Consider the following 13,291-nt stretch of genomic DNA (forward strand, 5'->3'; position numbering starts at 1 on the left):
GTTCGCGCATATCCGTCGCGTTGATGAGTCCGCCATTTTGGAAAGTGACAGACCAAGATTCCTAGAAACCCTGGTGTAGCAAAGCTTAGATTTTGTTTTGAATTTTTTGAAGGAACCACCTGTTGCTTTCAACTATACTTACGAGAGTTTTCCCAAGATGGCGCTATTCTGAATTCTTCGAGTCCCCGCTGAGTCAGTCAAATTAATTATTATCTGTCATTGTCAAAAAGAATTTTCAACTTTTGGTATTCGATTCGTGATCTGGCTTTCATTGAGTGAACTGGTCGAAAAAGTGTCAGCGTCACAAATTGGAAGAGAGTTGAATCTGCAAGCAGAGAAGATCAAACAGGTGTGCTAGTATCTTTTCTTTTACTCATCTCATATTCATACATTCTTATAAATCAACCCATACATAATTTGATTTAACCTTTTTTATAACATGAGTTCGGAGTCGGGGGGAGAGGAAACTCCCCCTCGTGTCAAAAAAAAAAATGATGGAAGAGTCAAACATTTTCAATTTGAATAACGACGGAGATAGCGAAGACTTTGAGGTAGAAAGTATTTTCAACTCTCAGTCCCTTGCCGATAACGTTAATATGTTTAATATTCAGGAAAATAGAAATTTGCATTCTTTGACTGAAAAAACTTTAAATACAAATTTAACAAAAACTCAAGAACATGAAAAAGATACACTTTTTTATAAAGAAGGTTCCTTGGGACCTTTCACAGTTATAATTGAAGCAACTGAAGAGTCAGGAAATTATATTGGAAGACTTAATCAGTTAAAGATAGCAAAAGAGGTTTTTGATTTAAAATTATCGCATATTAGCAAAATTACCAATAGAGGTAGAAATAGAATTGGAGTGGAATTCAATAGGAGAATTGAGGCAAATAATTTTATCAACAATAATGATCTTACAAAGAAAGGGTACAAAGTATATATACCATTTAATAAAATAACTTGTAAAGGTATTGTAAGGGGAATACACAATCACTTTACGGAAGATGAAATCAAACATCTGATTAAAAGTCAATTCAAAGTACTACAGGTTAAAAGAATGAATAGGAGAGTAGTGGAGGATGGAGAAGTGCATTATAAACCAACTGCTACTATTCTAGTTACATTTGAGGGGGTAATCCTACCTGCCAAAATTGATCTATGTTATATGACTTTTCCAGTAACCCCATATGTAGCTCCGGTCACCCAATGCTATTCCTGCCTCTTATTTGGTCATACTAAAAAACAGTGTAGAGGTAAACGTAAATGCTTTAATTGTTCAGAAACTCATGAAAATGACGAAATTTACGATCATTGCACTCAAATTAAGTGTTTTCACTGTAAAGGTAACCACAAGTCTAACAGTAGAGAATGTAAAGAATACGACAGACAAAAACGAATAAAAGAAAAGATGACTTTTGATAATATATCATTTTTTGAAGCAGCCCAACTTATACCTAAAGATAATAATTCAGACAGATTAATACAAACCACTCAAAATTTTCCTCCCTTAAGGACATCACCATCTACCTCTCATGGGAATATTCATATAAGACAAAGACAACAGGTTTATCACGATAATACAAAGACACACAAACGAAAATACACACAAATAGTAACAAATAGTAAGGAAAAAAGACACAATAATCAATACAGTGGTTATGACAGAGAAGCCTTAAATGAAACTTTAATAAATCCTAATGGAATGATACATCAACCCACAAATGGGGTAATGATGAATTATCTCACTAATCAACTTATCAACAATAGCTTGGAAACAAATACCAATAAAAGTAGTGATAAGGAAAATGAGGATAGACTTTGCAGGCCAACGGGTGCCAGTTCATCAAATGTCGGAATAAGCCCTTCCTCAGACAACGACATTATAAAACAATTCATGACTTTATTCACAGAAATTTCTCCTAACATTCAAGACACAGTAGTTAAACTAATAAATCAATTAAAAGCATATAGGGATCGGGATATCCCAAATCATGAGCGGTAAATCTATCAGTCTGGCTCCAATAGTTACTCTGGAAAATCTGAAGATCATTCAGTGGAATGTTAGAAGTGTGAACGCTAATAAACATAACTTAATCAAAATTATTAATGATTACAATCCGGACATTATATTATTAAATGAAACCTGGCTGAAACGTGGATATTCATTCACTATTAAATCCTTCAATATAATTAGAGCAGACAGAGATGATGGATATGGGGGGGTTGCAATTCTTATCAGATCGGGTTATAAATATAAAGTTATCAATTCTGGTGAGGGAACTAATAATGACAACTTCCAGTTTTTAGTAATACAAATAGGAAACATTCATATACTAAATTTGTACTGCAGTCCGAATAATATTCCTTCAGAAAATACTTTGAACAGAATGATAGGTAATGTAGACAGGAAAATAATATGGATGGGAGACATGAATGCTCATCATTCCATGTGGGGAAGCAATAATAGTAACTATAACGGTAATGTACTGATGTCAGTTTTAGAGGAAAACAATTTAATTATATTGAATGATGGGTCTTCCACCAGAGTCACTAACCCCTCCCATTCTCCTAGCCCACTAGACTTAACCATAGTATCGGCCGATATTGCTAATAAGTGTGATTGGAAAGTACTACTAGACTGTGGTAACAGTGATCACTATCCCACTATGTGTACATACAGAGAATATGAAAACACAAATGTAATCATGAACAATAAAATCAATAGAATTTACCGCAAAGCCAATTGGGGAAAATATTATAATTATGTGTCGGACAGTATAGATAATAACCATAATTATACATATGAAGATATTATTGACATTATGAAAAATGCTGCAGATTCAAGTATTCCAAAAAAAACAAATAAGAGCTCAAATCCTGTATGCCCGTGGTGGGATAGTGACTGTGACAGACAAGTAGAGGATAGGAAAAAAATTCTACGAATATTCAAAAATACTCCTTCATTAGAAAATTACATCTCAGTTAAGCAGATCATAGCTAGAACCAAAAGATTTTTAAAAAGAAAAAAAAAGTTAGGATTTCAAAAATTTTGTGCTTCATTGAATAGAGAGATGAACATTTTCTATGTATGGGGGGTCATTAAAAAATTTTCGAACCAAAAAATAAATACTGCCTTCTCAAATAAATTACCTGATAGTAACATGGCAAAATTCATCCTAGAAAAAATCACAGTTTGCGACATCAATCCAGATTTCGAACTTTCCAACGAGACCAACTATTCTAAACCATTTCAGATTAACGAATTACATATCAGTCTCAGGTTAAGAAAGAAATCGGCTCCTGGTCGGGATAATATTCCGTATATCATGTTTCTTAATCTCCCAGAAATTATGAAATTCAAACTTTTAGAAGTATACAACCAAATCTTAAAAGGACATAGGTTACCTCAAGACTGGAAGGAATACATCATATTGGGAATTTTGAAAGAAAATAGGAAAGCGGATAACTTTAACAATTTCAGACCTATAGCCCTTCAAGCTTGCGGATTAAAACTTTTAGAAAAGATGATTAAAAATAGAATAGAATGGTATATTGAACATAATCAGATCCTATCTCCCCTCCAGACAGGATTCAGAAGGGGACAAGGAATAATGGACGCAGTAGCATACGTGGTAACATACGTACAGACTGCTTTTGGGCAAAATCAGATGGCGGTAGCAGTTTTGCTAGACATAAAAGGTGCTTATGATAATATTAACTTATCTAAATTGCATAGTTATCTCATACATTACGGAATACAAGACGACTTGGCCAATCTAATTTTTAGAATATTTAATAATCGACTGACATATGTCTTAGATAATGAAGATAATTTACACGGTCCTGGATTGGCAACAAGGGGATTACCCCAGGGATCACCCTTAAGTCCGGTATTATTTAACATTTATCTGAGATCCTTGTATGATGTTGTTCCCTCCAGTAGTAAACTCATTGCATACGCGGACGGCTTAATTTCATTGGTCAAAGGAAATAATATAAAAGTAATGGAAAATGAAATTAACTGTACACTACATAAAATAAAAAAATGGATGGACAAACATCAGTTACAGATGGCCATTCAAAAATGCGACGCTATATGATTCTTTAACAATAAAAAAGTAAAACACAATCTCACAATCAGCATTGATTCAAACAACTTATCAGTTAAAAAAGAAGTTAAATACTTAGGGGTAACAATCACACACAACCTCAAATGGGATACACATATTAATAACATTATTAAACGTGCTAATCAAGGAATAAATGTAATACGATGCTTCAGTAGGGTGTGGTGGGGCGCCGATCCCAAATGCCTTCTAATGGCTTTTAACGGTCTAGTCAAAACTCATCTTGATTTTGGATCCATCCTCTTCCAACCCAGTACCAAGAAAAACCTGTGCAAACTTAACACAGTATTTTACCAGGGTTTGCGAGCAGTTACAGGTACCATGAAATCCACCCCGACTAATGCATTGCTGGCAGAAACTGGCGAAACAAGTTTAGAGTTTAGACGTAAATGGTTGGCAACAAAATTTGTATTAATTAGAGTTGATCACACCGCGCCTATTATAGATTTATTAGAATCATTAAGTGACATATGTAAAAATAAACAAGGATACTGGAAGAATAGAGAAATTCCATACTTGGTTAGCGCATTGGAATACATATATCCAGTCCGAAATCAAATATATTTCAATGAAATCATCCCAGCCTTCAGCTTTGAATATGATATATATATTCACAATATCCAACAGATTCACCCTAACATACAAAAAAACGATCCGTTATGCAGAATCAAATTCAATAATTTCTCTGAAAACTATGCAGAATATAATCTTGTGTTCACGGATGCATCAAAAATGCAAAACAGGGTAGGAATAGGAGTTGCAATCCCTCAAAGAGACATATCTTTCACCGCCAGAGTACACGAGCATCTAACTATATGTGACGCCGAACTCATTGCTATTCATAAAGGAATTTCGATGTGCCTAGAAAAAAAAATCAGTAAAAATATAATAATAACGGATTCCCTAAGTGCAATAAATAGAATCAAATCACATCACATCTCTGCCAAGAGTGACTATATTAGTATGACAATTAAGCAAATGATTTATCTGTCCTCTATAAATAATGTTGTTTTCAAACTTGCATGGGTTCCCGGACACTCGAAAATTGATGGCAATGAAAAAGCTGATTCTTTGGCTAAACTTGGCACAACACTAAATATTCCACTGAATATTAAACCAGATAAATATAGTCTAATGCCATTTTTCCAGAGTAACATAAACGAGGAATTTTACAGATCATGGAAACAAGATATCCAACAAAAAGGTAAAATGTATCATCTGATTCACGAAGAGTATCCAAAGGATACATGGTATCTTAAATATCCATACATGGATAGAAGGCACATAACCTCGATTATTAGAATGAAAACGGGTCATTGTACTAATAAAGAACATTTATATAGATTAAAAATTGTAGATAACCCTAATTGTGAATGTGGAATGCGAGACACACTTAATCATATATTCTTCGAGTGCCCGATCAGTAAGACTGATAACAAGGATTTATATAAAGAACTCATCCTCAAAGGAATTGCTACTCCGTTTAGTATTACAACCGTATTGAGACAACTGAATATTCCAATACTCAAAGCTTTAATAAAATTTATAGATCAGAACAAAATCAAATTATGATCTTCATCCATTCCTTTTCCTATTTTCGTTTTAACCTTTGTTTGTATTCTATCTGTCACTTATCCTTATCTAGCACGAGAAGAGATAACGGACCAGTAAACATCAAATCTAATTAAGAAAACAGAAGTCTTGGATTACAGCATGATTCACAATCAGACCAAGCTGTAACCATCCGAATCGAGCTGGCTAAATGCGCCTATAGGGAAGCAAAGGCCAAGAACTTTGAGTGAAGTGAAGTGAACTTTTGGTATTTTGATATTTTTTGTCATCCCAATCTTTACATTGTTCGTATTTCTTATTATTGTTTTCGTTCGTTAGTTCTCAGTTATTTTAGTTTGGTAACATTTTTCAGTAGTAATAAGGAATAGTTTTATATAGTGTATAAGGATACTTTTTGTAAAATGGGACAATTCTGTATTTTGTGTGGACAGTGTAATCATCATCGAGTAATCATCTGTATTCAGTGCCAAAGGTAAATGAAACATTTCATTATTACTGTCAGTCCACCAAGGATAAACTATGTTTGTATCAGCCTACACCAAAAACAAACTTAATATTTTGAATAATCCTTCACCCTTTCAAATCCACCTTCTGCTACTAGAGTGTCATCACTTTCTTAACCCGTAACTGTTACTACCGGGTCTGTACGACCCAGCGATATATTTGCATACCCCTCCCTTACCGGCCAAAAAGCGCAGACAGTTGATGATCCATGACTTCTCGTCCACTCCAGTTCTGTTTAGACTGTTATGCAGATCGCATCGATTCTTTCGATTTTTAACAAAGTACATGCTAGTTAGGGTCTGAAAGACCCGGTGATAGTAATAAGGGGAGTATTTCACTGTATGAACATAACGTGAGTATCCTCGATACGTTGGAAACTTATGTCTCAAAAACTACAGATTCGTTATAATTTTCAATTATTTCGGAATTCTTTTTTTTAGCAGTGAATATGGACAACAGAAAACTTTTAACTGAGAAAGAACTTGCTGACATACTAACAAATGAAGATTTTTGGGCCGATGAAGAAATTACAGGAGAAGATTGGACAGGTCCTTCTAGCTCCCAATGTATAACAGCTGATGATGAAATGGATGCGACAAATATTATTCTTCTTGATGGGGACAAAAGCAAGGAAGGGGAATCTGATCATGAACTGTTCAGTAATCATGATACAGAAAGTGAAGATGATGAGTGGGTACCCGATAATGAAGAAAACTCTATAGTGAATACAGAGTATAGCGGTTGTGAAAACGAGGATTCTAATGAACAAAATTTTGGTGTAGATAGAGTGGAAGAAACTATTTGTAAAAAAAGATTTTTTTATGGAAGATTGGATAAGAAACCTGCAAAACCTTGTATAAAATGGTCACAACAATATCCAATTAGAGGGCGAGAGCGAGCAGAGAATATTCACACCATTCTGCCTGGTCTAAAAGGTCCTGCACGAGAAAACCCCTCATCTGAATCTCCATTACAAGCATGGAGATTGATTATTTCTGATGATATCTTGACAGAGATTGCTACAAACCCTAACAAAAAAATTGATCCCATGTGAGTGAATTAGTTCATTCAAAACCAAACGTAACTCAAGATATAAATTCCATCCCCGTTTCATACAACCTACAAATAAAGTTGAAATAGAAGCATTTATTGGCCTATTATATTTGCAAGGTACTTTCAAATCTGGCCACGAGCAACAGATGGAACAGGTAGAGACATTTTTCGGTGTACCATGACGTTAGCTAGATTTATATTCCTTTTAGCTGCCATTAGATTTGATGACTTCGAAACGCGAGCTGAGCGTCGTGAAACAGATAAACTTGCTCCAATTTAAAATAAATTCAAAAAATTTGTAGAAAATTCAAAAACTAACTACACTCCTGGAATATTCCTAACATTGGCAAACAAACCGGCAAAGTACGGCATTCAAATTAAGATTTTAGCTGATTCGAAAACACATTATATGTGCAATGCTGAAGTGTATACCGGAAAAGAAATCAATGCACTAGAAAGTAGCAAACAATCCAAAGAAAAATCACTTTCTCATCCTACACAAGTTGTTATGCAAAGGACGGAATCATTCTACAATTCCAAACGAAATCTCACTGCAGATAATTGGTATACATCTATCAAGGCAGCTCGGGAGTTGAAAGAAAAAGGTCTGACATATGTAGGACCTATGAAGAAAAATAAAAGCGGAATACCTGCCGCATTTTTATCATTCAGAGCTAGAAAAGTGGGTTTCTCCCTTTTTGGTTTCACATCTAATCTTACTCTTGTCAGCTACGTCCCACAACAGAATAAAAGTGTCGTTTTGCTATCCTCTATTCACCATGACAATCGAATTGATGCTGCCACAAAAAAACCTGATATAATACTGTTTTATAATAGTACCAAAGCCGGGGTAGATGCATTAGACGAAAAGTGTGCCAAGTATACTACATCTCGTCGTTCTAGAAGATGGCCCATTACAGTATTTTATTATATTCTGAATATATCCGGGGTGAACAGTCGCATCCTATACCAAAGAAAAGAAATATCTCGATATAATTATCTGAAGGAACTTGGATTAGCCCTTTGCTCTCAACACGTCCACACAAGAATTAAATGTAATTTCATTCCCCGCCAAATTCGCGACAGAGCTGCATATATTTTCAAAAATCATTCCACAGAAACTCAAAAAAATAGAAAAAGAAAAAGATGTGCCCTCTGCACCCCAAAAAATACCAAAAAACTATCTATGTTTGTAAAACATGTGAAAAACCAATTTGTCTGAAATGTTGCTGTACCGTGTGTCCAGACTGTTTGAATTAATTTTCATTTCACTTGAGTTTGTCTGAAATATTGTGATTGTTATTTTCTTCCACCTGAATAAATGAAATTTGTTTTCTGAACATTTATTTCTATTTTTGAAATATGGGTCTATAGGACCCGGTATTAGTACGAATGGTATAAAAGTGGGGTAGTAGCAGTTACGGGTTAATCATAATATCAAATTGAAAATAAACATTCACTTAAGCTTTTTTTATTTTTTTTTTTAAATACAACTTAATACCTAGTTGCAAGAAAAGTCTACTCATAGAGTCATAGATACCTACAGATGAATATTACAGTATGCACATGATTTATTGCATTTCTATAGAATTATTATGAGAAGTAAGTAAATTCACACTTACATAAAATTTAACATCCATTTAAAATATCATGAAATTAATATCAGCATAAAATTGAAAAAAAATAAAAAATTAAATCTATATCAACAATTATTAAATCATAGATTAAGTTTGAAAATCACTGACTGAGTAGGGCTCCATGTCAAACAAATAGTTCCCCAATCCTAACAGAATGTTGTATATTTTTGAAATCCTGTGGAAAATTATTGTAGAACTAGAGGGTGTTGTTGTATTGTGGACTTGTATAAATATTTTTTTTATTGGGTGGTTAAAAGACTACTCATGTATGATGAGAAATCTAATGTTCTCTTAAATATATACTTGTAGTAATTGTTAGCATATAGCATTCCAAGCAACCAAACAGTATGCTCTTTTAACTTTACTTGTTCTCAATTGGTGATTTGAATGGTTTTATTTGTGCATTGTACCTGATCAAAATCTGTAATTTATAGTATGAAAATAAGAGGAAACAGTGGATGGATGCTGTCAGGAAATATCTGCCTGATGGTGCTTTCATTTGCTCAAAGCATTTTCCCATCCATTTCATTGGTGAGAACAAGCTATTGAAGGGTGCCAAACCATCATGCATGTGAGTATTCAGTGTGAGTAAACAGGTGTATCTTTTAGAATCTTTCTTGGTTATAATGAAATGCCAGTAGGAATTTAAAAACAATTAATGGAAAAGTTGTTATCGAACAAAGGGTTATATTTAGGTATTCATGCTAAGAATCGCACGTTAAAGGTAAGATTTCGTTAATCCCTGTTCACACAAGTTTCGACTTCTGAGGGCTACCGTTCGTAGGGGAACGACAGCTGGTTAACAGAAAAATCAATTTTAACAAATACCATTTTAGTTTTTTGTCCATGTTTATTTACAGGGATCTCAATTTATTCATTTGTATATATGTGAGCCCCAATTTTTGTTTACAATAAATTATATAACAAAGAAAGCTTGTACTGTAAACACTTATACTCTACTACTATGATTATTATAGACACATTTATGTGTGTTTAATGAACGACAATTAAAGTAATGAAAAACATTTACATGAGCAAAGAGTGAGATTCTTAAAAATATTTTCATTATCACAGAAGAAATTGATTTTATCATAGTAGTTATTTTCAAGTCTCAACATTTCAGATAAAGGAGAATGATACCACTAGTTAGTTAGGTGATATGGTCTAATAAATAGCTTTATTTGTCTAATGGACCTCAGTGGAACGTTGGAAGTTATAAGGGAGAGAATTTCTGGACAATCAATGAAACCAGATATAAATTTGAATAGATAAACTAATGACTTAGTGTAACTTCGATTCTGAAATCTGCATGAAATATTTCTAAAATTGAATTGAATGTATGAACCCATCCTGCCTAATTTCGTAATAGTTAGTTTCCTGGTTTTGCCCTGATCATTTTCGGTAAAAATATTTGACTGCAACTGGGGCAATCATATTCAGTTGCGTTGATGAAGTAATCTTAGAGAATAAAGTTGATACTGAAATTAGTTTCAATGAATATCTCATGAAGAGTACTTCGTCAACGCCACTGAAGGTGACTGTCGTAGTTGCAGTCGAAACGTTTGGAGTTTACCAAAGAAGACAACAGCAAAACCCGAAAACCAACCAATACATTGAAGTCAGTCATGAAATCATACTACATGAGCTATTGAAAATTATTTAAGAATAAGGATGCTGACATTTTCCCAGATTCAAAGATTGATTTTCATTTTTTCATAACTGGTTTTATTTTTCAGTTTGCAGTTTGATTATGCAGTGGAAAAAACTCAGTTTGAAACATGAACAACTGAAATACTTGAATCCCTATATTTAGTTCTGTTATCAGTGTTTTCAAAGAATATTTGATAAAGCTTCTGCCATATATCTGATAAGGATTGTGTGATTATTTATATAGTTTGATTAATTTAATCAAATAACATTTATTGATCTAAATGTAAAACATGCTTTAGACAAGTAAATTGATGGATATATAGCCGTTACTACTTGGTAGAAGATCATCATGAAAAATTTAGACAAGTTCTATTGTGAACATGACGTGATAGTCATTTTTATAATAAACATAGGTATTTTGATATTTTTTATTTCTCAGTGAAACCGCTCCTGAACTTCCACTAAACGTTTTTCCTAGTCCATCCTAGTCACACTCTGTCACAAAACATCCATTGGTAAATTCTAGCAGTATTCAACTAGAGAATATTCCTAACCCCATCTTGGTTTCAAATACTTGATGACATCCAGATTAAACCAAGATCATTTGGAGGTGATAATGTTCACATATCCATAGCAAATCCAATCAACTTTGTTGATATCATTTTCAGCACTTTTTGGGATGATGAGGGCTGCAGGTGGATGCAATACTCATCCCGAGTCAATTCAAGTTGGACAAATATTCCGCCTACTGTCCCTCTATTCTCTGATAAAACCGCCCAGGGAAAGTAATGTTAGTGGAGGAGAAATTTTGAAATCCTTTCTTCATATTGGAGATCTGAAAGAAAAACAGCAAAAATTTATATTCTATATTGAAATAGGAGCAAATATCTCCGAAATTGAAGAGGACTTCTCAGGTATTGATGCTTTTGCTTATTTCTGTGGATATGTTGCAAAAAAATTAAAGGCAACACCAAATGTGGGGAATGTGTGGATTCGATATTGGTAAAGTGACCAGACGTCCCGTTTTGAACGGGACTGCCCCTTTATTCGACCATCTGTCCCATTGTCCCCAAATAATGATCTGGGACGTAAAATGGTCCCGTTTTCTAAAATCATCTCTAAAAAAACCGTTGATAGGTATCGGATGTGGAGGCCATATAATTCACAATGCTATAAAATCTGCTGCAGACGGCCTACTTTTAGATTACGAAAGCATAATTGTAAAAATATATTAATTTTTTTATATTTATACGGTTGGAGTTGAAGCTCTAAAGAAATTTTGCCCTGAAACTGAAATAGAACATCACCAAATGCGCTAGCTTGCGCTGATGCTTGCTTTGGAGATAATTTTAAAAATGTACCAGCCGTTAAAGAATTATTTTTTGAGCATTGAAAAATGTCCCAAATCAATAAATGACTTTTTTGAAGATCCTACATCTGAATTATGGCTTTGTTTTTTACACGCTCTGTCAGCAAGTTTTCGCCAAGCTGTTTTAAAGGTTGAACGTCAAACTGTATCGGCAATTGACGCTGCAAAAGAAATCAATCAACTCATTCAGAATTTGATTCAGAAAGAAACCAATTAGTTTCTTTCATTTACTGTTCGTAATTTAATCATAAAACTGAAAGAACAGAATTTTATAAAACAAGTCGTGAATATTTGGAAGAATGGACTAACTTTCTAACTAGAGAAATGGAGATATTTTATTGGGCAGATTTAAGAAAAGTACCTGCGTGGGAAGATGTACAAAAAGCATTGGATGTATTGATTGAAAAGGGATATATTGAGAGTACATTAATTGTAAACTACGTCACTCCACAAAAAATTACAGACTGGAATAATATAGAAGTTCACACAGAAATTCGTTGGGTGGAAGTATTCAAACACTTTAGCACCAACAATCTGCAACATGAAAATTTTTGTATTTTAATTGAATATATTTTATGTCTACCTGGTACAAATGCTCCAGTAGAGAGAATATTTTCTTTAATGAATAAATTGTGGACGTCTGAAAAAAATCACTTGCAGGTTTCAGTTCTGAAGGCGATGTTGATAACGAATATCAATATAAACAAAACGTGCCAATAATTTCACCTCGGTTACTTTGGCAATAAAGTTCAGCAATATTTCGTATTTTCTATTCTCTTTTCCGAAACAGTGAAAAATGTATTTTGAAGGCATCATGAGTATTTGAAATGACGAAAACTATAGAAAATAGTGAAAACTAAACGAAAAATCCGAGCAGGGGGTGGTATACTGTCTGTCTGTCTGTCTGTCTGATTTTAATCAGACAATCTGCCACCTTCATATTTTGTTATAGTGGTGACAACTGGAAATAAAAAAATATGTCAGAAATGAAATAAAAAAACTGGCCGTCGGGGGCGGTACAGATCCAGCAATATTTTTATTAGAGACTCTGCCACCTTCATATTTTGGTATAGTATTAAGAAATGGAAATGAAAAAATATGTCAGAGGTGAAATAAAAAAATCGGCCGTCGGGGGCGGTACAGATCCAGCAATATTTTTATTAGAGAGCCTTCTACTTTCATATTTTGGAATGGTGTTAAGAAATGGAAATAAAGATATATGGCCGAGGTGAAATAAAAAAACCGGCTGTCGGGGGCGGTACAGACCCAGCAATATTTTTATTAGAGACTCTGCCACCTTCATATTTTGGTATAGAGTTAAGAAATGGAAATGAAGAAATATGTCAGGTGTGAAATCAAAAAACCGGCCGTCGGGGGC

General features: G+C 33.9%; 1 protein-coding gene across 3 annotated transcripts; it reads left to right on the forward strand.

The window, feature by feature from the left end:
- The first annotated feature begins 6 nt into the window (after positions 1 to 6).
- LOC111517777 (uncharacterized) lies at positions 7 to 12,658 on the forward strand. 3 transcript variants are annotated; one of them, XR_012466485.1, is made up of 3 exons: positions 7 to 349; positions 5,774 to 9,465; positions 10,631 to 12,657. XR_012466485.1 is itself a non-coding variant. In XM_074179195.1 (3 exons), exon 2 carries the CDS (start codon positions 6,653 to 6,655, stop codon positions 7,256 to 7,258), a length of 606 nt encoding a protein of 201 aa, XP_074035296.1. In that variant the 5' UTR covers positions 6,094 to 6,556; positions 6,645 to 6,652; the 3' UTR covers positions 7,259 to 9,465; positions 10,631 to 12,658. The 3 variants fall into 3 exon arrangements, 2 of the variants coding, with proteins under 2 accessions (XP_074035296.1, XP_074035297.1); XM_074179195.1 differs by lacking the exon at positions 7 to 349 and having other exon boundaries at positions 6,094 to 6,556; positions 6,645 to 9,465; positions 10,631 to 12,658; XM_074179196.1 differs by lacking the exon at positions 7 to 349 and having other exon boundaries at positions 6,094 to 6,556; positions 6,648 to 9,465; positions 10,631 to 12,658.
- The last annotated feature ends 633 nt before the right edge of the window (positions 12,659 to 13,291 follow it).

This window comes from Leptinotarsa decemlineata, unplaced genomic scaffold (assembly GCF_025532065.1).
Source record: "Leptinotarsa decemlineata unplaced genomic scaffold, Ldec_3_MD MMD2_tig00004433_RagTag_RagTag, whole genome shotgun sequence".
Classification (NCBI taxonomy): domain Eukaryota; kingdom Metazoa; phylum Arthropoda; class Insecta; order Coleoptera; family Chrysomelidae; genus Leptinotarsa; species Leptinotarsa decemlineata.

Excerpts from the sequence above, each read along its gene's own strand:
- LOC111517777 (XM_074179195.1), top strand. The coding sequence starts at position 6,653 with ATGGACAACAGAAAACTTTTAACTGAGAAAGAACTTGCTGACATACTA.